The 23,437-nt window shown below is 47.3% G+C and overlaps 1 protein-coding gene across 4 annotated transcripts in view; it reads left to right on the forward strand.

The window, feature by feature from the left end:
- The window catches only part of DOCK8 (dedicator of cytokinesis 8), a 145,493-nt gene that overhangs the window by 41,958 nt on the left and 80,098 nt on the right, over window positions 1-23,437 (forward strand). For all 4 annotated transcript variants that reach the window (XM_080972197.1, XM_080972196.1, XM_080972199.1 and 1 more), the window contains 5 exons: window positions 4,025-4,164; window positions 7,906-7,999; window positions 8,747-8,909; window positions 13,257-13,374; window positions 13,797-13,867. In XM_080972197.1, coding sequence (XP_080828323.1) covers window positions 4,025-4,164; window positions 7,906-7,999; window positions 8,747-8,909; window positions 13,257-13,374; window positions 13,797-13,867 — 586 coding nt within the window. The remainder of the gene's footprint in view (window positions 1-4,024; window positions 4,165-7,905; window positions 8,000-8,746; window positions 8,910-13,256; window positions 13,375-13,796; window positions 13,868-23,437) is intronic.

Consider the following 23,437-nt stretch of genomic DNA (forward strand, 5'->3'; position numbering starts at 1 on the left):
GTGGAACTTACACTTCTCTAACTTCACATATAACCTGTTGATCCTCAATCTCTCTAACACCTGCGTGACATGTTTTACTTGTTCCTCCATACTTTCATTATATATTAAGAGGTCATCTAAATAAGAGACACAGAACTGATCCAGTATACCTGCTAAGACGTGATTGATGAAAGTTTGAAATACCCCTGAGCCATTTTGCAAGCCAAAAGGCATTACCAAGAATTCAAACGCACCATATTTAGTACAAAAACTGGTTTTCCACTCATCTCTGACCCTTATCAGCTTACAGGCTCCTCGTCGCTCAAGCTTGGTAAAGACTTTGGCTGACCTTACTCTCTCTAAGAGGTCATCTATACGTGGCAGTGGGCACACGCGAGGCTTCATTTGGCTGTTAAGGATTCTGAAGTCACATACTAATCTTGGTGCCCCTTCCTCCCCTTTCTTTTTGACAAAAAAGACGGGAGCACCCCCCGAGGCTGTGGACTCTCTAATAAAACCTCTCTGCAAATTCTTTTGCAGGAACTCCCTCAATGCTGCAGATTCTACTTCCGACATGGCATATATCTTGCTTGGTGGCAACTGTGCCCCAGGGACTAGGTCTGTCTTGCAATCATAGGGCCTATGTGGTGGAAGTTTATCTGCTTCTTTTTCACAAAAAACATCCCGATAAGCAATATATTGTGATGGAATCTCACTTTCATTCCCCATCAACTTCCCTTCCACCTCTGTTCCCATTACTTCCACCAAGATTTTTCCCTTTTGCCCCAAACAATGTGTCATACAATAGATCAAACCAAAAACCAAAGACCTTTGATGCCAGGCAATCACCGGATTGTGACGATTGAGCCAACTCATGCCCAGCACCATCGGGTGCCCAGCTAGTTTGGTCACATGAAATGCCCTGGTCTCTGAGTGATGACCCATATCCATTTTCATTGGTAGAGTCTCATAAATCACTTCTCCTGACAGTAGCGGTCTGCCGTTGATTGTTTTCACTTGCAGTGGGAAATTCAAAGGTAACAAAGAGATTTTGTGTTCCTGTACCAATTTCTGATCTATGAAATCTGCTGACGCTCCTGAGTCTAACAGCGCCTCTACCTGGACCCTATGTCCATTGGGAAGTTGTAGTTGCACCTTCACCGTTAGTCCTGGGATAGGTGGTTCCGCGTGAGAGCCTTCTATTGCTCCTCCACCCGGCTGCAAGCTCCCATTTCCAGCCAGGGACATTCGTTTCCCTGATGCAGTTCCTTCAGGCAATTGTCTCCTCCCATGTCTGCTCCAGATAGAGACTCCCATCCTTTACATTGTCGTGCTAGATGCCCTGGTTTTCCGCAGACGAAGCAACGTCTCATGTCTCTTCCTCTCCCTGCCTTTCCTCTTCTCATGGAAGTGGTAGTCACGGGGAGGGGTCTGGCTGCTCCTAATTCCATGGGCTCTGGCCGCTGTCGTCCTGGCACGTTGCCCGCTCTGCTCTCTGTACTTTCGATAATATTGTTTTCCTGCCACCACGGTCTCCATTGTTCCTTCTTTTCACTAGCCCTCCGTTCCATGCGTAGGCTCAATTGCAGGCACGTTCGGACCAGAGAGTCCAAGGAACTAGGTTCTGGCATTTCGGCCAATTGGTCTAAAATCTCATTATTCAGTCCTTCCCTAAAAAGGGCTGCACTGACTAGATGTTTGGAAGCTGTGGCTGGATGGTTTCGTGGGAGCCGGTTGAAGCTAAATCCTTCGAAGACAGAGGTCCTGTGGCTGGGACGGGGCGATATGGGATTGGGGGGGCAACTCCCATCTCTTGCGGGGGCGCAATTAGTGCCAGCACCGTCCGTTAAGAGTTTGGGTGTAATCTTCGACACCTCCCTTTCCATGGAGGCGCAGATTGCAGCTATAACAAAGGCGGCATTTTTCCATCTCCGCCAAGCTAAGCAGTTGGCTCCTTACCTCTCTCGCCCTGACCTAGCCACTGTGATCCATGCGACGGTCACCTCCAGACTGGATTATTGTAACTCGCTCTACGTGGGGCTGCCCCTGAGACTGACCCAGAAACTCCAGCGGGTGCAGAATGCTGCAGCGAGACTCCTTACGAGGTCTTCGCTGCGAGATCACATTCACCCGGTGCTATACCAGCTGCACTGGCTCCCGGTGGAGTACAGGATCAGTTTAAGGTGCTGGTTTTAACCTTTAAAGCCCTATACGGCCTAGGACCCTCGTACCTACGGGACCGCCTCTCCTGGTATGCCCCACAGAGAAACTTACGGTCTTCGAATAAAAACATCTTGAAGGTCCCAGGCCCCAGAGAAGTTAGGCTGGCCTCAACTAGAGCCAGGGCTTTTTCGGCTGTGGCTCCGATCTGGTGGAACACTCTGTCACAAGAGACCAGGGCCCTGCGGGACTTGACATCTTTCCGCAGGGCCTGCAAGACAGAGCTGTTCCACCAGGCCTTTGGCCAGGGCACAGCCTGACTCCCTCCCTTGGCAATCTTCGCGGAGCTCTGGCCCAATGGTTGCCAGTGGCTTGAATTAATTAATTTTATAACGAATGATTTTAGACTGTTGTTTATGCTGTACTTTTGTACTGTTTTATTGTTGTTAGCCGCCCTGAGCCCGGCTTCGGCTGGGGAGGGCGGGATATAAATAAAATTTATTATTATTATTTATTATTATTATTATTATTATTATTATTATTAATCCCATTTTAATTTCTGCACCAGCAAACTAAAGTTGGACCAATAAACTCCCACAGTGTCCTTTCCTTGTCTCATTCTCAACAGCTGCCTAGCTGTGGTTGTTTCATGTGCAGGGTCTAAGAAAATCGTGTCTAGATACTGCAGAAAAATTTGTAGATTTCCTAGGGCGACATCCCTCCGAGATATTAGGGGTATAACACAGTCCTTCCAAGAAATTAATCACATAAGCAACCTTCTCTTGCTCCGATTGAAATTCTTTATTCTTTATCTCTATTATGTAAAAAAATTCTGTCTTGAAAGCCATGTATTCAGAGCTTTCTCCCTTGAAGCTACGTGGACGTACAGTAAATGTTTTACTCACTCTATCTCCCTGCGTCGCTTGCAACATGGTTCTATGTTCTCCCAATGCTGCTGATAGTATGTCGACTTGACTTTTCAACTGTAAATTCTGTTGCCATAAGTCCTGTAATGTTAGCTGGAGCGCTGGGGTTTCTCCTTGCCCAACTGGCGCCACAGCTCCCTCCATTTTGGCTTCTCCTTCTTTACTTATAGTGAAGAGGCGCAGAGCAGAAGGTATTCTGTCAGGCCTGGTCGTTGTCCTCTTCAGATCACCACACAAACGCTTCTTGTTCTTTTATAACTTTTTATTGCGTATTAACAAAACAATCTTATAAACAGTTCTTAACTTTAACTATTCTTCCTCAGAGTCACTTCTTTCAGATACCTTCTGAGCTCTGCTTCTCCGTGACCAGCCACCCTCAAAATGGCGAAGGCGCCCTTCCCTTCGCTTTCCTGCTCTTTTTTCTAACCTCCTGGCTAGAGCTGGCTTATATCTTCCCTCCTCCGAATCTGAGATAGGACTTAATCCTTTCCTTTCCTGGGAACGTCCTGTCCCTCCCTGTTGTTCCTGTTGCTCTCTTCTGTTAGATTCACTGCTCTCCTCCCCCCCTTGGGGAAAACATTCTCCCTCTGGGAAACTGGAAACTTCTAACTCTAACTCTTCCCTGACAGGAGGTGTTTACAATTTTCTTGAATTAAGTATGTGATATTCTTTATTGATTTATATACTACTTAAATGTAAGACTTGCTTCTTTGAAATATATATATGTATACGTATATGTTAATAACATTTGCAATCTTATCACATGCTAAAACATTTAATACAATTGTTTGATTCTGCATTAAGTGATGTCTTGCAGCTTCAAGATGAGGTGATGGAAAATGTAAGCAAATGAGGAGGTCTTTCAGTTTTTTACATCCCGAAAGTGTGCAACATAACAATAGTAAAGTGATTCATTTTTTTATTGAAACTAAGATGCATTTGAAATTTTTCCTCTGAAGGCAAAGGGTCCACTGGTGACAGAAAATCAATGGCAATGCAAGGTAGAAGACTTTCTGAAAGAAGCCTTGGATTGGAGGATGTTCCTGCCTTGCCAACCTTCAAAAACACCACTCTGACTTTCAGCACATTTTTTAAACAGGTATAATATAGACTGACATCTTCAAGATTTTTATGGTTTCCTCCCTCCAGTCACCTAGAAACAAGTAGCCTAACAAAATAGCATGAAAAGTAAGAGGAGTACTTTTACCACTGTATTTTTGGGTAGTAATGTAGAGGAAATTGAAAATACCAGTATGCAATTTCTGAGTTTTTCTTGTCTAATAAATATTGAAAACAAAAAAAGTTCAGCATTTTTAATTCTGTTGCAGAATTATGAATTGTTTAAGCTGTAACTTTAGCCCCACTTCCCTGGGAATAAGCTCCATTGAATTCAGCAGGACTTATTTTGAGTAGACAAAAGTTCTCCTCTGTCAAGGCAGTTAAAATAACTTGGCTCCCATCAAACCTACTTTTTCAAATTATGTACCTTTCAAAATGAGTAAAATTTTGAATATATTGTATTTTGCTTAGTTTTTGTGATTGTGCATTTCTTTTTGATAATTTTTTTGAATGCTTTTTTTTGTAAGTGAACACAAGTGAGTTGTATTTAACAGTGATACATAATTAGTATCAAGGTACATAATAAACATGAACATGGAACATTGATACCTACCAAACCTAAGTCACCCACTATGTCATGTTGTTGTTTAGTCATTTAGTCGTGTCTGACTCTTCGTGACCCCATGGACAAGAGCATGCCAGGCAGTCTTCCACTGCCTTCCACAGTTTGGTCAAACTCATGCTGGTAGCTTTGAGAACACTATCCAACCATCTCGTCCTCTGTCATCCTCTTCTCCTTGTGCCCTCCATCTTTCCCAACATCAGGGTCTTTTCCAGGGAGTCTTCTCTTCTCATGAGGTGGCCAAAGTAGTGGAGTCTCAGCTTCACGATCTGTCCTTCCAGTGAGCACTCAGGGCTGATTTCCTTCAGAATGGATAGGTTTGATCTTCTTGCAGTCCATGGGACTCTCAAGAGTCTCCTCCAACTCCATAATTCAAAAGCATCAATTCTTCGGTGATCAGCCTTCTTGATGGTCCAGCTCTCACTTCCATACATCACTACTGGGAAAACCATAGCTTTTACTATACGGACCTTTGTTGGCAAGGTGATGTCTCTGATTTTTAAGATGCTGTCTAGGTTTATCATTGCTTTCCTCCCAAGAAGCAGGCGTCTTTTAATTTCGTGGCTGCTGTCACCATCTGCAGTGATCATGGAGCCCAAGAAAGTAAAATCTCTCACTGCCTCCATTTCTTCCCCTTCTATTTGCCAGGAGGTGATGGTCCCAGTGGCCATGATCTTAGTTTTTTTGATGTTGAGCTTTAGACCATATTTTGCGCTCTCCTCTTTCACCCTCATTAAAAGGTTCTTTAAATCCTCCTCACTTTCTGCCAACAAGGTTGTGTCATCTGCATATCTGAGATTGTTGATATTTCTTCCGGCAATCTTAATTCCAGCTAGGGATTCATCCAGCCCAGCCTTTCGCATGATGAATTCTGCATATAAGTTAAATAAGCAGGGAGACAATATACAGCCTTGTCGTACTCCTTTCCCAATTTTGAACCAATCAGTTGTTCCATATCCAGTTCTAACTGTAGCTTCTTGTCCCACATAGAGATTTCTTAGGAGACAGATGAGGTGATCAGGCACTCCCATTTCTTTAAGAACTTGCCATAGTTTGCTGTGGTCAACACAGTCAATGGCTTTTGCATAGTCAATGAAGCAGAAGTAGATGTCTTTCTGGAACTCTCTAGCTTTCTCCATAATCCAGCGCATGTTTGCAATTTGGTCTCTGGTTCCTCTGCCTCTTCTAAATCCAGCTTGCACTTCTGGGAGTTCTCGGTCCACATACTGCTTGAGCCTTCCTTGTAGAATTCGTTTTGATCTACAAGGCCAAACTTGCCAGTTGTTCCTTTTATCTCTTGATTCCCTACTTTAGCATTCCAATCCCCTATAATGAGAAGAACATCCTTCTTTGGTGTCACTTCTATAAGGTCTTGTAAGTCTTCATAGAATTGGTCAATTTCAGTTTCTTCAGCACCAGTAGTTGGTGCATAAACTTGGATTACTGTGATGTTAAAAGGTCTGCCTTGGATTCGTATTGAGATCATTCTATCATTTTTGAGATTGCATCCCAGTACAGCTTTCGCCACTCTCTTGTTGACTATGAGGGCCACTCCATTTCTTTTATGGGATTCTTGCCCACAGTGGTAGATATGATGGTCATCCGAACTGAATTCGCCCATTCCCGTCCATTTTAGTTCACTGATAATAATAATAATAATAATAATTTATTATTTATACCCCGCCCATCTGGCTGGGTTTCCCCAGCCACTCTGGGCGGCTTCCAAAAGAATATTAAAATACAATGATACATCAAACATTAAAAGCTTCCCTAAACAGGGCTGCCTTCAGATGTCTTCTAAAAGTCTGGTAGTTGTTGTTCTCTTTGACATCTGGTGGGAGGGCGTTCCACAGGGAGGGCGCCACTACCGAGAAGGCCCTCTGCCTGGTTCCCTGTAACTTGGCTTCTCGTAGTGAGGGAACCGCCAGAAGGCCCTCGGTGCAGGACCTCAGTGTCCGGGTAGAACGATGGAGGTGGAGACGCTCCTTCAGGTATACTGGACCGAGGCCGTTTAGGGCTTTAAAGGTCAGCACCAACACTTTGAATTGTGCTCGGAAACGTACTGGGAGCCAATGTAGGTCTTTCAAGACCGGTGTTATATGGTCTCGGCGGCCGTTCCCAGTCACCAGTCTGGCTGCTGCATTCTGGATTAGTTGTAGTTTCCGGGTCACCTTCAAAGGTAGCCCCACGTAGAGTGCATTGCAGTAGTCCAAGCGGGAGATAACCAGAGCATGCACCACTCTGGCAAGGCAGTCCGCGGGCAGATAGGGTCTCAGCCTACATACCAGATGGAGCTGGTACACAGCTGCCCTGGACACGGATTTAACCTGTGCCTCCATGGACAGCTGTGAGTCCAAAATGACTCCCAGGCTGCGCACCTGGTCCTTCAGGGGCACGGTTACCCCATTCAGGACCAGGGAATCCCCCACACCTGCCCGCCTCCTGTCCCCCAGAAACAGTACTTCTGTCTTGTCAGGATTCAATCTCAATCTGTTTGCCGCCATCCATCCTCCAACCGCCTCCAGACACTCACACAGGACCATCACCGCCTTCACTGGTTCTGATTTGAAAGAGAGGTGATGCCCAGGATGTCAATATTTATCCTTGCCATCTCATTTTTGACCACATCCAACTTACCCAGGTTCATGGTTCTTACATTCCAGGTTCCTATGCAATATTTTTCTTTACAGCATTGGACTTTCCTTTCACTTCCAGGCACATCCCCAACTGAGCGACCTTTCGGCTTTGGCCCAGCCGCTTCATCAGCTCTGAATCTACTTGTACTTGTCCTCCGCTCTTCCTCAGTAGCATGTTGGACGCCTTCCGACCTGAGGGGCTCATCTTCCAGCATCTTTTATATGCCTGTTGTCTTTGTCCATGGAGTTTTCTTGGCAGGGATACTGGAGTGGCTTGCCGGTTCCTGCTCCAGGTGGATCACGTTTGGTCAAAACTCTCCACTATGACCTGTCCATCTTGGGTGCCCTGCATGGCATAGTTCATAGCTTTTCTGAGTTATTCAAGCCCCTTCGCCACGGCAAGGCAGTGATCCATGAAGGGGCCATTATGTCATAGTGTTTCATATATAGTTAGCTGCAAAGAAAATATTTGATTATATATATAAAATCGTGAGACTGTTATCAAATTTCTCGCTGTTTACAGGAAGGAGATCGGCTGACTGATGAAGACTTATTCAAGTTCTTAGCTGATTACAAGAGATCGTCTTCTTTGCAGAGAAGAGTGAAATCTATACCAGGTACTTTTAATAATAAAGCTAGGTCCAGCCATATACAGTGACTGGATTCAGACAGGCTTTCCCAGCTCCATAAGCGATGGCTTATTATCCTGGTTTGTTCACTGACATTAAGCCACTGTCCACCATTTTGGACGCAGTGAGGAAATTGGGATTAATACAAGTCAGGAATGAAATACCTAAAGATGATGGCTGAAGGAAGAGCATTCCGCACAGTACGCCTTCCCTGCTTCATAAACCCTGGTTTGTCAAGCTGAGAAAGATTATCCAAACCTGGCCAAGTTTGTTTCTTGGGATTCCTCAGGTGTTGGAGCAGGCAAGCAGTATTCCTGCTATTAGGGATTTGTGCTGGAGTATTTGCCTTGATGGATTCATTTGTTCGCCTTGCCACCCCGGGCTTCTCTTAGCATTCCTTCTCCTGGGCTGAGGCTGAGGCTACCTTACCCCAGTTCATGTCATGTGATTATAATTTTCCCTAATCAATGCTTTACCTTTCCTCCCCATTCCCATTTGTTCCCCACTGCATCATATGACAGGTGGTCCTGTGAGAATCACCTCCTGCTAAATATCCTGTGGAGGATGGTGTACCCAGTGTTCACACTCTCAGCCATCTCAGGCTGTGTACATGCTGAGACTATATGTGAATCAGAGTGTATTGACCTGTCTCATTTGTTAGATTTGGCATTTTCTTCTGTCTTGTTTATTTTTAATAAAGCATTTGTCTTTCATGTTACTATATTTTGTTTAAAGGATTGCTCAAGTTGGAGATCTCCCCTGCTTCAGAAGGTCTCAGTTGCTGTCTCAGCCCAGAGTTGTTGCTGGTGAAGCCATTCCCTGAAAACCGCAGCCGGCCTCATAAAGAGATTCTGGAGTTTCCAGTACGAGAAGTCTATGTCCCCCATACTGTATATAGGTAAGAGGATTAACATGATCAAGGTAAATCCATTCTCTTCCTGGATTAGGACCCACATCTAAATCAAATGAGCTAGACCTCTTGTCTAGTTGGCATTACCAGGTAATGCTGTTGAAGACATACAGGGAAAGTAATTCATAGCAAAGTTAATCAGACAATAAATGTTGAAGTATAACTAGCTGAGGTTGCTGAATGCCTCCTCAAACTTTATTTGTGGTAATTCTAGTGACAGAGAAGAACTATTGCATGTGGGGTGGGGTGGCCCAGTCAAGATGCACCCTGGGAGAGGATTTGAGAAAAGTCTTGCTCCTTTCCTGGGAGCCACTGCATTTCCATAAAGAAATCTGCCTCCTTTTTTGAGAATTGCTGCAACTGTGAACAATCGGGATAAAATGTTAAGTGGTTTTTGAAAGGATTAAAAATGTCCTCCTTGTATGTTCAGTGCCCCTCTGCAAATATCCCAACTGTCTTTATTTACCCAGGATAGCCACTGACTTCTGGTTATGTATGGTTGTCCACATTTGGAGAGATTGGTAGTGGGGGGATGCTCTTCTAAAATACTGGTAAGGAGAATTGCTTGGACCTCCTCCCCATCTTACCTCCTGGTCTTGAAAGGTTAAATCTGTGAGACTAGGCAGGGGGTACGGAAGACAACTGCCATCTGTCCTGAGTCTGTGTGCATGCCAATGCATGTTCATGAACACTTAATACATCATCCAGCACGCTGCCTGCAATTGCACAATTCAACTGATGAGGTTTGTTTTGAATAGTCAGCAGCCTATCATCAGGCAAATAAGTAAAACACTTGTGTCTATTCAGTGTGCTGTTTGCTTATACGTGTGTGCAGAATAGGCTATGAATGAATGAATACAGCTTATAAATGGCTGAGACTTTTGGAATGTGCAGTGGATGGGCAATGTGGTAGTGATCCTTGACACGAAAACAGGAGTCTTACACAGTACATTTTGTGCTCATTTCCACCTGTGAAATGTTAAGAGGGTGTGCATGCCAGATATTAACACCCATTGCATTCAAAACAACAACAACAACAACAACTTATTTATACCCTACCCTGGACACAGAATTGACCTGCGCCTCCATGGACAGCTGTGAGTCCAAAATGACTCCCAGGCTGCGCACCTAGTCCTTCAGGGGCACAGTTACCCCATTCAGGACCAGGGAGTCCTGCACACCTGCCCACCTCCTGTCCCTCAAGAACAATACTTCTATCTTATCAGGATTCAGCCACATTCTGTTGGCCGCCATCCATCCTCTAACCGCCTCCAGACACTCACACAGGACCTTCACTGGTTCTGATTTGAAAGAGAGGTAGAGCTGGGTATCATCCGCATACTGATGAACACCCAGCCCAAACCCCCGATGATTTCTCCCAGTGGCTGCATGCAGATGTTAAAAAGCATGGGCGAGAGGACAGAACCCTGAGGCACCCCACAAGTGAGAGCCCAGGGGTCTGAACACTCACCCCCCACCACCACTTTCTGAACATGGCCCAGGAGGAAGGAGCGGAACCACTGTATAACGGTCCAGAAGGATGTTATGGTCGATGATATCAAAAGCCGCTGAGAGATCCAGCAGAACTAGGAAATAGCTCTCACCTTTGTCCCTAGCCCGCTGGAGATCATTGACCAGTGCGACCAAGGCAGTTTCAGTCCCATGATGAGGCCTGACTCCCGACTGGAAGGGATCCAAATGGTCCACTTCTTCCAGGTGTGCCTGGAGTTGTTCAGCAACCTCTCGCTCAATCACCTTGCCCAAGAATGGAAGATTTGAGACTGGGGAATAGTTGGCCATTGTGATGGCCTGGGATTCGGACTCGGAGGCTGAACCTGAGGGATCCCAGCCTGCACAGGAGTCCCCGCCTCCAGAACCAGCTGAGCCAGGGCTGGGGCTTGAGCCTGAAGGGTCCTCACCTGTGCTGGATCTTCGGGTGCAGGCACCAGCTGAGTCTGCTCTGGCTCCTGAGGTGATGGAGGACCCATTGCCTGCAGGTGCTCCACTCTCAGCCCCGTCAGGGGAAGCTGAGGTTGCCTCTGGGTCCGGTAACCCTCTAGCATCTCCTGAGCTGCAGAGGCTCAGGGCAGAGAGACAGAGGGAACTAAGTTCCCGCAGGAGGAGTGCTCGCCTCCAGGCCAGGAGAGGCGAGTTACCTGTGGACCAGGGCTGCCCTATGCCTCGGGGCAGATAAAAGCCAGCCAGCCCCAGTCCCAGTTTGCAGGAGCAACATTGTTGGTAGCCTGTTCCTGCCTGCACCCTGTCCTGCTCTTCTGCCAGAGTTCCTGACCTCACCTGACTCCCTGCCTTGAACCCAGCTTCAGCTTTGACGGACAGCCTCCATACTGCACCCTCGACCTCGGACTGGACTCAGACCTTGCTGCACGGTTAACCCTCAGGACCAGCACAGCCATATTGGCCGCATCTAAAGATGTTTTTTTAAGAAGCGGTTTGATAACCGCCTCTTTCAGGGGGTCTGGGAAGGCTCCCTCACAGAGAGAAGCATTCACCACCCCGCCAAGCCCATTGCCCAGCTCTTCCCAGCTTGCTTTTATAAGCCAGGATGGGCAAGGATCAAGGAGTCAGGTGGTTGGTTTCACTTGTCTAAGCAGCCTGTCCACATCCTCAGAGGTAACAGACTAGATGGGGCTCTAGCACTCTCCCACCCTGGCCCTGAATCTGAGTGACTTTATCTGCAAAAAACTTTGCAAAATCATTGCAGGAGATCATGTGGCCCGTACTGGGCCCCGATGGAGCAGGTGGTTCCACTAAATTGTACACCACCTGAAAGAGTCTCCTGCTACTGTTTTCTGCAGATGCAATAGAGGCGGTGAAGAAGGTCTTCTTTGCCATCACTGTCGCAACTTGGTAGGCTCGACATTGAGCTCAAACCCGTGTCCGGTCTGATTCAAAATGCCACCAGCACTCTAGCTGTCTCAGCAATTGTTTCATTGCCCTCAGCTCCGGGGAAAACCATGGGGCTGTCCGGACTCCATGCAATTGGAGAGGGTGCTTCGGAGCCAGACAGTCAATAGCCCTTGTTAACTCCGCATTCCAGAGGACCACCAGGGAATCAGCTGAGAGGCCATCAACATGGGATAAAACATCCCCTACTCCTCTCTGGAAACCATTTGGATCCATTAAGTGGTGGGGGCAGACCATCCGAATCTGTCCCACCTCCCTGCAGAGGCCTGCTGAAGTTTTATTTCTCTAGTAGAAATGACTGAAATTGCCTAACCTACTGTTTCCATACCACTGTTCTGTGTACTCAGTAATTTGGGGTGCAAGTCCTAGAATACAGATGAAGATTATTAATTTTTGCTTGAAGGCCAGATTTCCTCGGGGGGTCGCAAGCCAGCAGTGGGTGTGACTAAGACAAAAGTGGGCATCCCCATCTTATTCACTGTGTGTGTATGTACACACACACACACACACACACACACACAGTACAGCACATCCCACTCAAATGCATGCATTCATCACACACAGAGACATACATGCATAATTTGCATTCAACACACACATTCAGAGAGTCTCCCAGCATAATCTCTGCAATCCCTGTTTCCTTCCTGCAACTTCTGCTTCTAAAATCAATAATTTGGATCAAAGTATACATTCCTCTGTTGCCCACCCCCAAATAATCCAGAGAAATGCCAAGGAGGCCAGCGGCCTTTGTCTGGCTCAGTTCTCCAAAAGGATATGGGAGAATGTGATGCTAATGTCTAATAGCAAGTTGGAGGTCTATCAAGCTGCTTTATAGAAGTGAGTCATGGGCACTGGTGCCAACTTCAGCGGGCACTGGGTGCCTGGCACCCACAATTCTTTTGTTGTGGGTGCCCAGCCTCTGCCGCCCACTAGCTTTGCCCCCCCCCACTGCGGCGCCCCAGCACCACCCAGCATTCCGCCCTGCCACTACCACCCAGCCGTCTTCCCCTGCCACCGCCACTCACCAGCACCGCCTTAACTCCAGCACTCAGGTGCCATGGTGGTGACTGGGCTGGGGCCTGTGTCTTCATCATGGGGCCTTTGTTGGGGCCCACTATGGCCACAGATGGAGGTTGCACAGCGGCCAGAGTCCTCATGGCAGAGGTGCAGGCCCCGGTCCAGGTGGGTGGCACTGGAACACGCAGTGTGTGCATGCTGGGCACCCACGGTGTGGGGCCCAAGTTGGTGCAGTGTGGGTCAAGTTCAAACCGTCAGGAGGGACACCTCAACTCCTTCCACATGTGCTGCATCAGGAATATTTGGCGTATCAAATGGCAGAACAGAATTCTAAAGAAATACAAAAGTGACATAAAATTATCTCTTGGTTTTCTGAAATTTCATTTCCCCCAGAAATCTTCTATATGTGTATCCACAACGGCTGAATTTTGCAAACCGCCTGGCTTCAGGCCGGAATATTACCATTAAGATACAGTTTATGTGTGGAGAAGACCCTGCCTGTGCAATGCCGGTGAGATTGTTTATTGTACATTTCTAGCCAAAATAAAAATAGGCAGCATTTTAAATTTAAAAGTAGTCCATTAATTTCAGGGTAAGACTGAGCCAATTTATAACAACATATATTTACTAGGTGGCAAAACAGATCAGATAGTAGCCGAGCTAATAAAAGCTGAAATCAACTATGGTGAGATCTAAATGCAATAATAAATATTTTTAAAATGTTCATGTACTACCAATTAAAGCCATTTCTGTTAACAAGTCAACTTTAGTTTTTATATTTTAAATTAGCATTTACATGACCTGAGCCTGATCCAAACCTGACCCTGTCTTCAAATGAATGCTTAATACTGACGCATTATGTTATAACCATATCTTTATGTCTTGGTCACTTTTTAATTAATGTTGTTCAATGTATTATGTTTTGTCATGTAGGTCATTTTTGGGAAATCCTCAGGTCCAGAATTTGTTGCAGAAGTTTGCACACCTGTTACATATCATAACAAGTAAGGTTATCATTACCATCTATGGCATGGGTCGGCAAACTAAGGCCCGCAGCCCAATTGCCTTCTATTTTTTATTTTTTTTTATTCAAAGTTATAACAAGATATATTATCCAAAAACATATCCTTATTTCCCCCCATTTTTCCTCCCTCCCCCCTCCCCCCCAGAACCCCCCCCCCCACCTCTTGACTTCCCTCAGTTCCAGTCTTTGGTTTCTCTAATATTGCTATTTTCTGCATGTTACTCAAACCTTTTAGCTGATTATTATCAGTAAAAAAAATTGTGGATGTTTATTCAAAACCTGCCAAGGAGTCCAATTCGCTTTGTTACTTCTTCAGATACTTTGTGAAAGGTTCCCATTCATCCTTAAAGTTAGTTATCCTTGTCCCATAGCTTATATGTCAGTTTTGCCAGTTCTGCATAGTCCATCAATTTTCCTTGCCATGATTCTTTAGTTGGGCCCAATTGCCTTCTAGATCCGGCCCACGGATGGTCCGGGAATTGCCACGTGGATTGCCAGCACGCACGTACTTTCCCTCTCCCTCACATGGCGGCGTTTTACTCCTCAGGGACGGAGCAATCTTGTCCCACGCCGGGCAACACTGTGAAGGGGGTGTGTGACACTGGCTGCCAGCTGCTGCTGCTGCTGCGCTTTCCTCCTCCTCCCTCAGTCTGCCCTTCCTTCCTTCTCTGTGCCCCTTTTCCGCACGCTTTCTTCATTGCCACCTGCCTGCCTGCCTCCCTCCTTCATTCCTCCCATGGCGTTCAGGTGGGTTGTTGTAGTGGCTGCGGCCGTCGCTTGTGCGTTGGCGGGTGGCTCTGTCTTCTCTGCGATTCCTCTCAGGAAGCGGAAGCAGCAGCAGCAGCAGGTGGTGAGTAAAAGCTCCAGCGATGCCCCAGTTGCCCTACCTCCATCCACGGCTTCTCCGCCGGGGCTGTTGCTTCTGTCTTCGCTGGCCAACTCAGCCTCCTACCCAGCCATGGCACCTGGCTGGCTGGAGAAGCCCAACTGCAGCTATTGGGACGACAACTGGAGCAGGTAAAGCAAAGCACCTTCAGGCCTCTTTGCGGGCAGGTGAAATTTGTTCACTTCCACAGCTTAAGAGGCTCCGGAGATGGCTCCAGAGCACTGCTGCTGCTCCTGTGAGTGTTTGGGAAGATCGCTCCCTCCTCCAGCCAATTCCATTGGGCCTAGGGGGCGGGGCCTACACTCACTAATACCCTGAGCAGCTCTCTGCAGCAAGTGGCAAAAATGTTTTTAAAATTTTTAAAAGTGTTCTTAATCTGCTGCACCTCAAATGGTGGGTTTTTAAAAATATTATTTTATTTTATTATTTTCTTTTTGTTTGGGGAGGGACAAATGTTTAGTCGGGGTGGGGAGTAGTTTAATTTTAGCATAACTGGTTCTTGCTTTGTTTTTACTTTCACTATTTTGTTAAGTTATTGTATAGTTTGTATTTTGCTTTTTAAGGGGAAAGGCTCAGGGCTGCCTGGGCGTGGGCCTCAGCCAACAGAATAGCTGGGGCAGGTGCCACGGGGGGATGTATTGGGACACCCAATCTCAGTGATCACGCGCAAGAGGAGGCGTTATGCCAGGACCAGACCGTGTCATTACTGAAGAGGCAGGTTTAGTTGTTTTTTGAAGACTATCCCTGCCTCCAGGTCTGGTCCTGACCGGAAAGATACTGGAATCAGCAAGGGAAACCCACATGACCTGAAAGTGTTGCTCTGCAATGCCAGGTCAATGATTCACTGCCATCCACGACCTGATTGTGGATGGAGGATTTGACCTGACATGCGTGACAGAGACTTGGTTGGATGAAGCAGATGGGCCTGTCCTTGCTGCTGCTTGTCCACCAGGTTTCTCTTACGCACAGCAACCCAGATCATATGGGCAGGGTGGGATTTTTTGCAGTGATTTTTAGGAAGTCACTACCGGTAATTTACACTGGGCATCCTTTGGGAAGACCCAGTTTTCTGAGTGCATGTTCTGGAAGTTGGGCAATAGGGGCAGTACAGGATTCCTTTTCGTGTACCAACCTCCCTGCTGCACCAAGGATTCCCTGCCCGAGCTGCTTCAGGTCGTGGCGGATGTGTTCCTGAAGACATCTAGTTTGGTTGTCCTGGGGGATTTTAACATCCATGCCGACACGAACTTACAAGGGGCCACGCGGGACTTCGTGGAAAGCATGGCCTCCATTGGGCTGTCCCTGAATAAGTTTGGCCCAACTCATAGCCGTGTACATGCATTAGACCTGGTGTTCACTTCTACAGTTGTGGGTGATCTGACACTAAGTAAAAGCGAAACAAAAGAAGTGCCATGGTTAGGTCACTTCGTGGTGCAACTGGACTTCTCTGCGACCCATCCCCTCTGCAGGGAGGTGGGACTGATTCGGATGGTCTGCCCCTGCCACTTAATGGATCCAGTTGGCTTCCAGAGAGTGGTAGGGCATGTTTTATCCCATGTTGATGGCCTCTCAGCTGATGCCCTGGTTGTCCTCTGGAATGCGGAGTTAACCAGGGCTATTGACTGTCTGGCTCCGAAGCACCCTCTCCGATTGCATGGAGTCTGGACAGCACCATGGTTTTCCCCTGAGCCGAGGGCAATGAAACAATCGCTGAGACAGCTAGAGTGCCGGTGGCGGATAACTCATTTTGAATCAGACCAGACACGGCCTAGAGCTCAATCTGGAGCCTACCAAGTGGCAATGGCGATGGCGAAGAGGACCTTCTTCACCACCTGTGTTGCATCTGCAGAAAACAACAACAGGAGACTCTTTCAGGTGGTTCACAATTTATTGGAACCACCTTCGTCGCCGGAGCCTGGTATAGACCCCAAGATCTCCTGCAATGCTTTCGCAAAGTTTTTTGCAGATAAAGTCACTCAGATTCAGAAGGAGGTAGACTCCACTGTGGGAGCAGGGCCGGGGTGGGAGAGTGCTGGAGTCCTGTCTAGTCATGTTACATGGGATCAATTCCAATCTGTTACCTACGAAGAAGGGGACAGACTGCTTAGATAAGTGAAACCGACCACCTGTCTCCTTGATCTTTGCCCATCCTGGCTAATAAAAGCGAGCCGGGAAGGGCTGGGCAATGGGTACTGCGGGGTGGTGAATGCTTCCCTCTGGGAGGGAGCCTTCCCAGACCCGCTGAAAGAGGCAGTCATTAAAAAGCTTCTTTAAAAAAAGATCTTTACACCCAGCCAATATGGCCAACTATTTGCCCAGTCTCAAATCTACCAATCTTGGGCAATGTCAGGTTTTGCGCTTCTCCCACACAAGACGCTGGCAGTTTAAGTAGCTGAGGTTTATTCTTCAATAACAAGCTTACAGCAGTCCAAGTTTCCACAACTCATTCTTCGCCATTGGAGTCAGTTGACTCGACTGGCTTCTGACCCTTCCCAGGCCAGATATACGCCACGTTCTTGCCCACCTCTGCTCTAATTGCCTCCTACTTCTTGGTGTCTCCTCTGGAGGTGGAGACTCAGGTGCAGCCAATTCCTCTTCCTCTGGAGATTCCTTGCTACTAGTAACCTAGTCTGCTTCCTTGCTACTAGTAAACTCCTCCCTCCACCCTCTTTGTTTGGGCTTATGCAGGAAACAGTGGTGGAACTCTCTCTGCAGTAATGGGGCATGCACATCCTCTGCCTTCTGCCAATAATTATCCTCAGGCCCATAACCTTTCCAGGCAACTAAGTATTGCAGCTTCTTCCTGCAGAGCTGAGAATCCAATATTGCTTCTATCTCATATATCTCCTCTCCCTCCACCATTACCTGTGGTGGAGGAGGTTGTCTAGGTTTCTGATATTGATGGGTTGGTGTGATTGGTGATAGGAGAGCCCTATGGAATATGGGGTGTATTTTCATAGAATTTGGTAGTTTGAGCTGGAACGATGCAGGGTTAATTTGTTCCAGTACCTCAAACAGCCCTACCCTTCGTGGTCCTAACTTCTTGCACCTCCCTTTCTGAGGCAAGTCCTTGGTGTACAACCATACTTGATCTCCCACCTTGATTGCAGGCCCTGACCATCTATGCTCGTCTACACTCCTCTTGTACACTGCCTTGGTGGTGTCTAGCTGCTCCCTCAATAATCCGTGTAAGGTCTGCAATTCTTCCACAAGGTGCTCCACTGCCGACACCGACAGGTTACTCCAAGGGTCTGGGAATGCTCTTGGGTGTTGTCTGTAGTTGTCTGTAGGCTACAAATGGAGCTTGCTGGGTTGACGCAGCACAGCATTATTGTAGGCGAACTCTGCCAGTCCCAACTTGTCCACCCAGCCCTCCTGCTGATAATTAACATAACAGCAAAGGTACTGTTGCTGCATCGCATTGGTTCTTTCCAACTCTCCTTTGGTTTGAGGGTGTCTTGATGAGGTCAGGCACACTTCCACGTCCAACAGCTGTATCATCTTCTAAACCAGTGAAGTGAATTGTGTACCTCTGTCTGAAATAACCCTCAATGGCAATCTGTGCAACTTAAACACATGGTCCACAACATCTGCGCCATTTTTGTGAATAAGTCCACCACCACCACCACCCATATCACGGTCTGTTTCCTTGACTCTGGCAGATCTGTGATGAAATCCATTGCGACTGTCTCCCAAGGTCCTTGCGGGGTGGGAAACAGCTGTAGCAATCCGGAAGGTGCTTCCCTCAGCGTTTTTGCCCGCTGGCAGGTCTCTCACACTCTCACATACTCTTTTGTCTCTTCTCGCACTTTTGGCCACCAGAATCACCTCGTGAGCTGATACAGTGCCTTGTAGTATCCAAAATGACCCGCCGTAGGGTTATCATGACACTTGTAGCACTCAAGCCCGAAGTTCTTCCGCCGAAACAGAGTGCCTCCCCCTTGAACAGTAAACTGTCTTTCTCACTGAAGGCCTCAACGCTGTCCCCATTTCCTCACATTGCTTCTACTTTATCTCATACGAACTCATCCGCTACCGTCTGCCTCTTAAACTTTGCGAGGTCCACTACTCATGCCGCTGCCAGTTGCAGTTGGTCTGGTTTCAACATATATTTCAACCCGATGTCTGGCTCTCCCGCCAAGTAGTCAGGCTTTTGGAACGGAGCATCTGCTCTCTGATTTTGGTGTCCTGGTACATATCTTATCCGGAAGTTGAATTGGGCAAAAAACTCTGCCCATCGGATCTGTCTCTGATTCAGGTGCCTCTCAGTTCTCCAGTACTCCCAAGTTCTTGTGGTCAGTGTGCACCTCTACTGGGTGTTGGGCCGCTTTGAGCAGATGCCTCCACACGCCCAGAGCTTCCTTTATGGTGAGCAATTCTCTTTCCCAACTTCCGAGAATGAAATGCACACAGTCTCAGATCTCCATTCCTGTCCTGCCACAGTTCTTTAGTCGGAGTGTCTTCATTCTTCCATCCTTGTGCTATTAAAACTCTTGCTGCCGTTGTCACATACATGAAAATATTTTTCAATTTCCTTGGCAGGTCTTTTCCTACAGTCCCTAACAAAAATGCTTCAGGGTTTTTTAACAAATGTTAAATGGAACATTTTCTTCAACTCATTATATATCATTTCCCAATTTTCAAAAATTTTTGCTACAATCCCACCACATATGGTAAAAAGTCCTCCTCTGCTGCTCTCTCAGTCCCAGCTGCAAGGACGATTGCACAAGCTCTTCCAAGGATTCAGGAGGCCCTATTCTCGAAAACTCGTCCAAAATCAATTCACTCAAGCCTGCCCGGTACAGTGCAGCCACAGGTTTACTGTCTAGCTGCCAGCCCAGTTTTTGAACTAACAAGCTGAATGAAGTACAATAGGCAGAGACAGAATTATTGCCCTGGCGTAGATTCAGCAGCTGCTGCTCTGCCGCTGCATTCTTAAACACACAATTCATCATCTGCAGAAACTCGCTCAGATGTGATAGGGCATGGTGCTTACTAGCCATAAGCGGCATTGCCTTCCAGCTGGCTGATTACATAGGCAATTTTTTCCTTATCAGACTGAAACTCAGTGTCAGGTGTACGTGTAGGAGCCAGGCCCTGTGACCAATAGGACTTTGCAGGACTGAGGCCTTCCTAAGTTTGTTCTGAAGAGGCAAGGCGCAGCCTCACAGGTGAGGCTGATTGGTAACTCACAGCACCTGGTGGCAAGAGCTGGGAAGGGATATAAGGTCAGCATTTTCCTTCAGCTCTTTGCCACAGCAACACGTTTCCTGCCTTGCTGCGTTTGGCTTCTTGCTTCCTGATCCTTGAACCTCGGCTTCTTGACTCCTTGCTTCCTTACCCTCGGACTCCTGGCTTCCTGACTCCTGGCTTCTGGACCCCCATTCCTGCTCCCACCCTGTCATCTTACCCCCATTCCTGACGTCCCCTGCCAGGACTTTGATCGCCCATGAACCGGACCGTGACACTCAGCTTCCTTCAGGACCAAATAATACAACAACTCTGTTTTAAAGGCGATATAATCATCAGGCTTACTAGAGAATCTTGTAGGGTCAGGCACCTACTCTGAGTGTCCTCTCTGCTTCTGATTGCCTTCTCTGTTCTCCCAATGCTCCAGTTAACAAATCCACTTGTGCTTTTAGCTGCCAGCTGTATTGTTGCAGTTCCTCTAGAGGGTCCCTTGGTTCAGCCCCCACAGCTCACTCAGCTCCAGCTTCCGCTGGGTTTACTGCCACCGGCACTTGACCTTCCATGGCTGCTTACTGTTGTACGTTGGTGTGTGGGAGTTTTGAGTCAAGTCAAGCTGTCAGGTTTAGCGCTTCTCCCACACAAGACACGGGAAGCTGGCAGTTTAAGTAGCTGAGGTTTATTTCTCAATAACAGGCTTATAGCAGTCCAAGCTTCCACAACTCATTCTTTGCCGTCGGAGTCAGTTGACTCAACTGGCTTCTGACAACCTCCCAAGGCCAGATATACGCCACGTCCTCTCCCGCCTCCTGCTGGCCCGCCTCTGCTCTAATCGTTTGCTCCGCCTCCCACTTCCTGGCGACAGGTGCAGCCAATTCCTCCTCCTCTGAAGTTGGAGACTCAGGTGTAGCCAATTCCTCCTCCTCTGGAGGTGGAGACTCAGGTGCAGTCAATTCCTCTTCCTCTGGAGATTCCTTTGCTGGGCGTGTCCCTGACAGGCAAGGTGATTGAACAACTCCAAGCACACCTGGAGGATGCGGACCATTTGGATCCCTTCCAATCGGGATTCAGGCCTCATCATGGGACTGATAGTGTCTTGGTTGCACTGATCGATGATCAAAGGTGAGAGCTGTTTCCTAGTTCTGCTGGATCTCTCAGCGGCCTTTGACACCATTGACCATAACATCCTTCTGGACCGTCTAGAGGGGTTGGGGGCACTGTTATACAGTGGTTCCGCTCCTTCCTCCTGGGCCATGTCCAGAAAATGGTGTTGTGGGATGAGTGTTCAGACCCATGGGCAAAATAAAAAAAATCCTTCCAGTAGCACCTTTAAGACCAACTAAGTTAGTTCTTGGTATGAGCTTTTGTGTGCAAGCACACTTCTTCAAGTGGGATACGTGGATTGTAGAGGGTTCTTAATTCTAAGACCCGGCTACCTATCTGTAACCAGACCCATGGGCTCTCACTTGTGGGGTGCCTCAGGGTTCCGTCTTCTCCCCCATGCTTTTTAATATCTATATGAAGCCGCTGGGAGAGATCATCAGGGGGTTTGGGCTGGGTGTTCATCAGTATGCGGATGACACCCAGCTCTACCTCTCTTTTAAATCAGAACCAGTGAAGGCGGTGAAGGTCCTGTGTGAGTGTCTGGAGGCGGTTAGAGGATGGATGGCGGCTAACAGATTGAGGTTGAATCCTGACAAGACAGAAGTACTGTTTTTTGGGGGGGCAGGTCCTGAATGGGGTAACTGTGCCACTGAAGAACCAGGTGCACAGCCTGTTAGTCATTTTGGACTCACTGCTGTCCATGGAGGCGCAGGTCAATTCTGTGTCCAGGGCAGCTGTCTACCAGCTCTACCTGCCCGTGGACTGTCTTGCCAGAGTGGTGCATGCTCTAGTTATCTCCCACTTGAACTACTGCAATATACTCTACGTGGGGCTACCTTTGAAGGTGACCCAGAAACTGCAATTAATCCAGAATGCAGCAGCTAGTTTGGTGACTGGGAGTGGCTGCCGAGACCATATAACACTGGTCCTGAAAGACCTACATTGGCTCCCCATACGTTTCCAAGCACAATTCAAAGTGTTGGTGCTGACCTTTAAAGCCCTAAACGGCCTCAGCCCAGTATACCTAAAGGAGCGTCTCCACCCCCATCGTTCAGCCCAGACACTGAGATCCAGCTCCGAGGGCCTTCTGGCGGTTTACTCATTGTGAGAAGTGAGGTTACAGGGAACCAGACAGAGGGCCTTCTCGGTAGTGACGCCCACCCTGTGGAACGCCCTCCCATCAGATGTCAAGGAAATAAGCAGCTATCCGATTTTTAAAAGACATCTGAAGGCAGCCCTGTTTAGGGAGGTTTTAAATATTTAATGCTGTATTGTTTTTAACTCTCGATTGGGAGCCGCCTGGAGTGACTGGGGAAACTCAGCCAGATGTGCGGTGTATAAATAATAAATTTTTATTCTTATTATTAAAAAATATAGTCTGGCCCCCCACAAGGTCTGAGGGACAGTAGACCGGCCCCCAGCTGCAAAAGTTTGCTGACACATCTATGGCCTCATATATGAGAAAAAATCTATAGCCAGGGAGGCTCACCTGGTGCCTTTGTTACATATCTTTAAGCACCAGGCAAAAACATTCCTCAACTCCCAGGCCTTTAGCTAATTAAACAATCTGTGGCTTTTTTAAACATATTGTTTTGTTAGTTACTAGGTTATGTATTTTTGCATTTTTATATTGTAAACTACCCTGTGATCCTCAGATGAAAGGTATAGAAATTTAAATGAATGAATGAATGATTATTATTGGGTTGGGTTTTAATAAAACAGGCCAATTTATGGAACAAAATCAGTGATTAAGATGGCTGCATCAGTTGCTCTTAAATATTAGATGGCAAAGGGAAGAAAATAATCAGTCGGGAATAGTCAATCTCAAGCCCCCAGTCAGTGGCGAACCAAGGTCAGGTGGTACCCGGTGCGGAAAATTTCTTGTCCCCCCCCCACATTGGGGGGGGGGGAATGACTGCAGAAATGCTGCGCCCTGCCTGGTAGGAGGGGGAGGGGCAGACGCGCCCCCCCCATTAGGAACTGGATCCTAGCCTGCACCCTGTTTTGGCAAATGGGGGTGCAGGCTGGGACTTGGGCTGTGCCAGGGGGCGGAGCAGGCAGAGCCGATGGAGGTAGCATGTATTTTGTTAAAAATATTGATTTATAACTAACTATTCAGGTTTTATGGAAGCGACTATCATTTGTTGTTATTTTTATCATAAGCTCAGCCAGATATAATATGTTTAAGCTGAAGAATGACAATGGGAGAGTGTGGTAGATCACTACCAGTTTTTGATATTGGAAAGTGGATCAAACCTTGCTGGAAGTTGGACATGCCTGGTCTAGGACATCAGGTGCTATTAAACAAGCAATACCAGTCTTGATGGACCACTGATTCACCCTGAGGCTATGAATCAGTAGAGGCAGGAATCT

The sequence above is a fragment of the Podarcis pityusensis genome (assembly GCF_964106645.2).
Source record: "Podarcis pityusensis genome assembly, chromosome: 11".
Lineage (NCBI taxonomy): Eukaryota > Metazoa > Chordata > Lepidosauria > Squamata > Lacertidae > Podarcis > Podarcis pityusensis.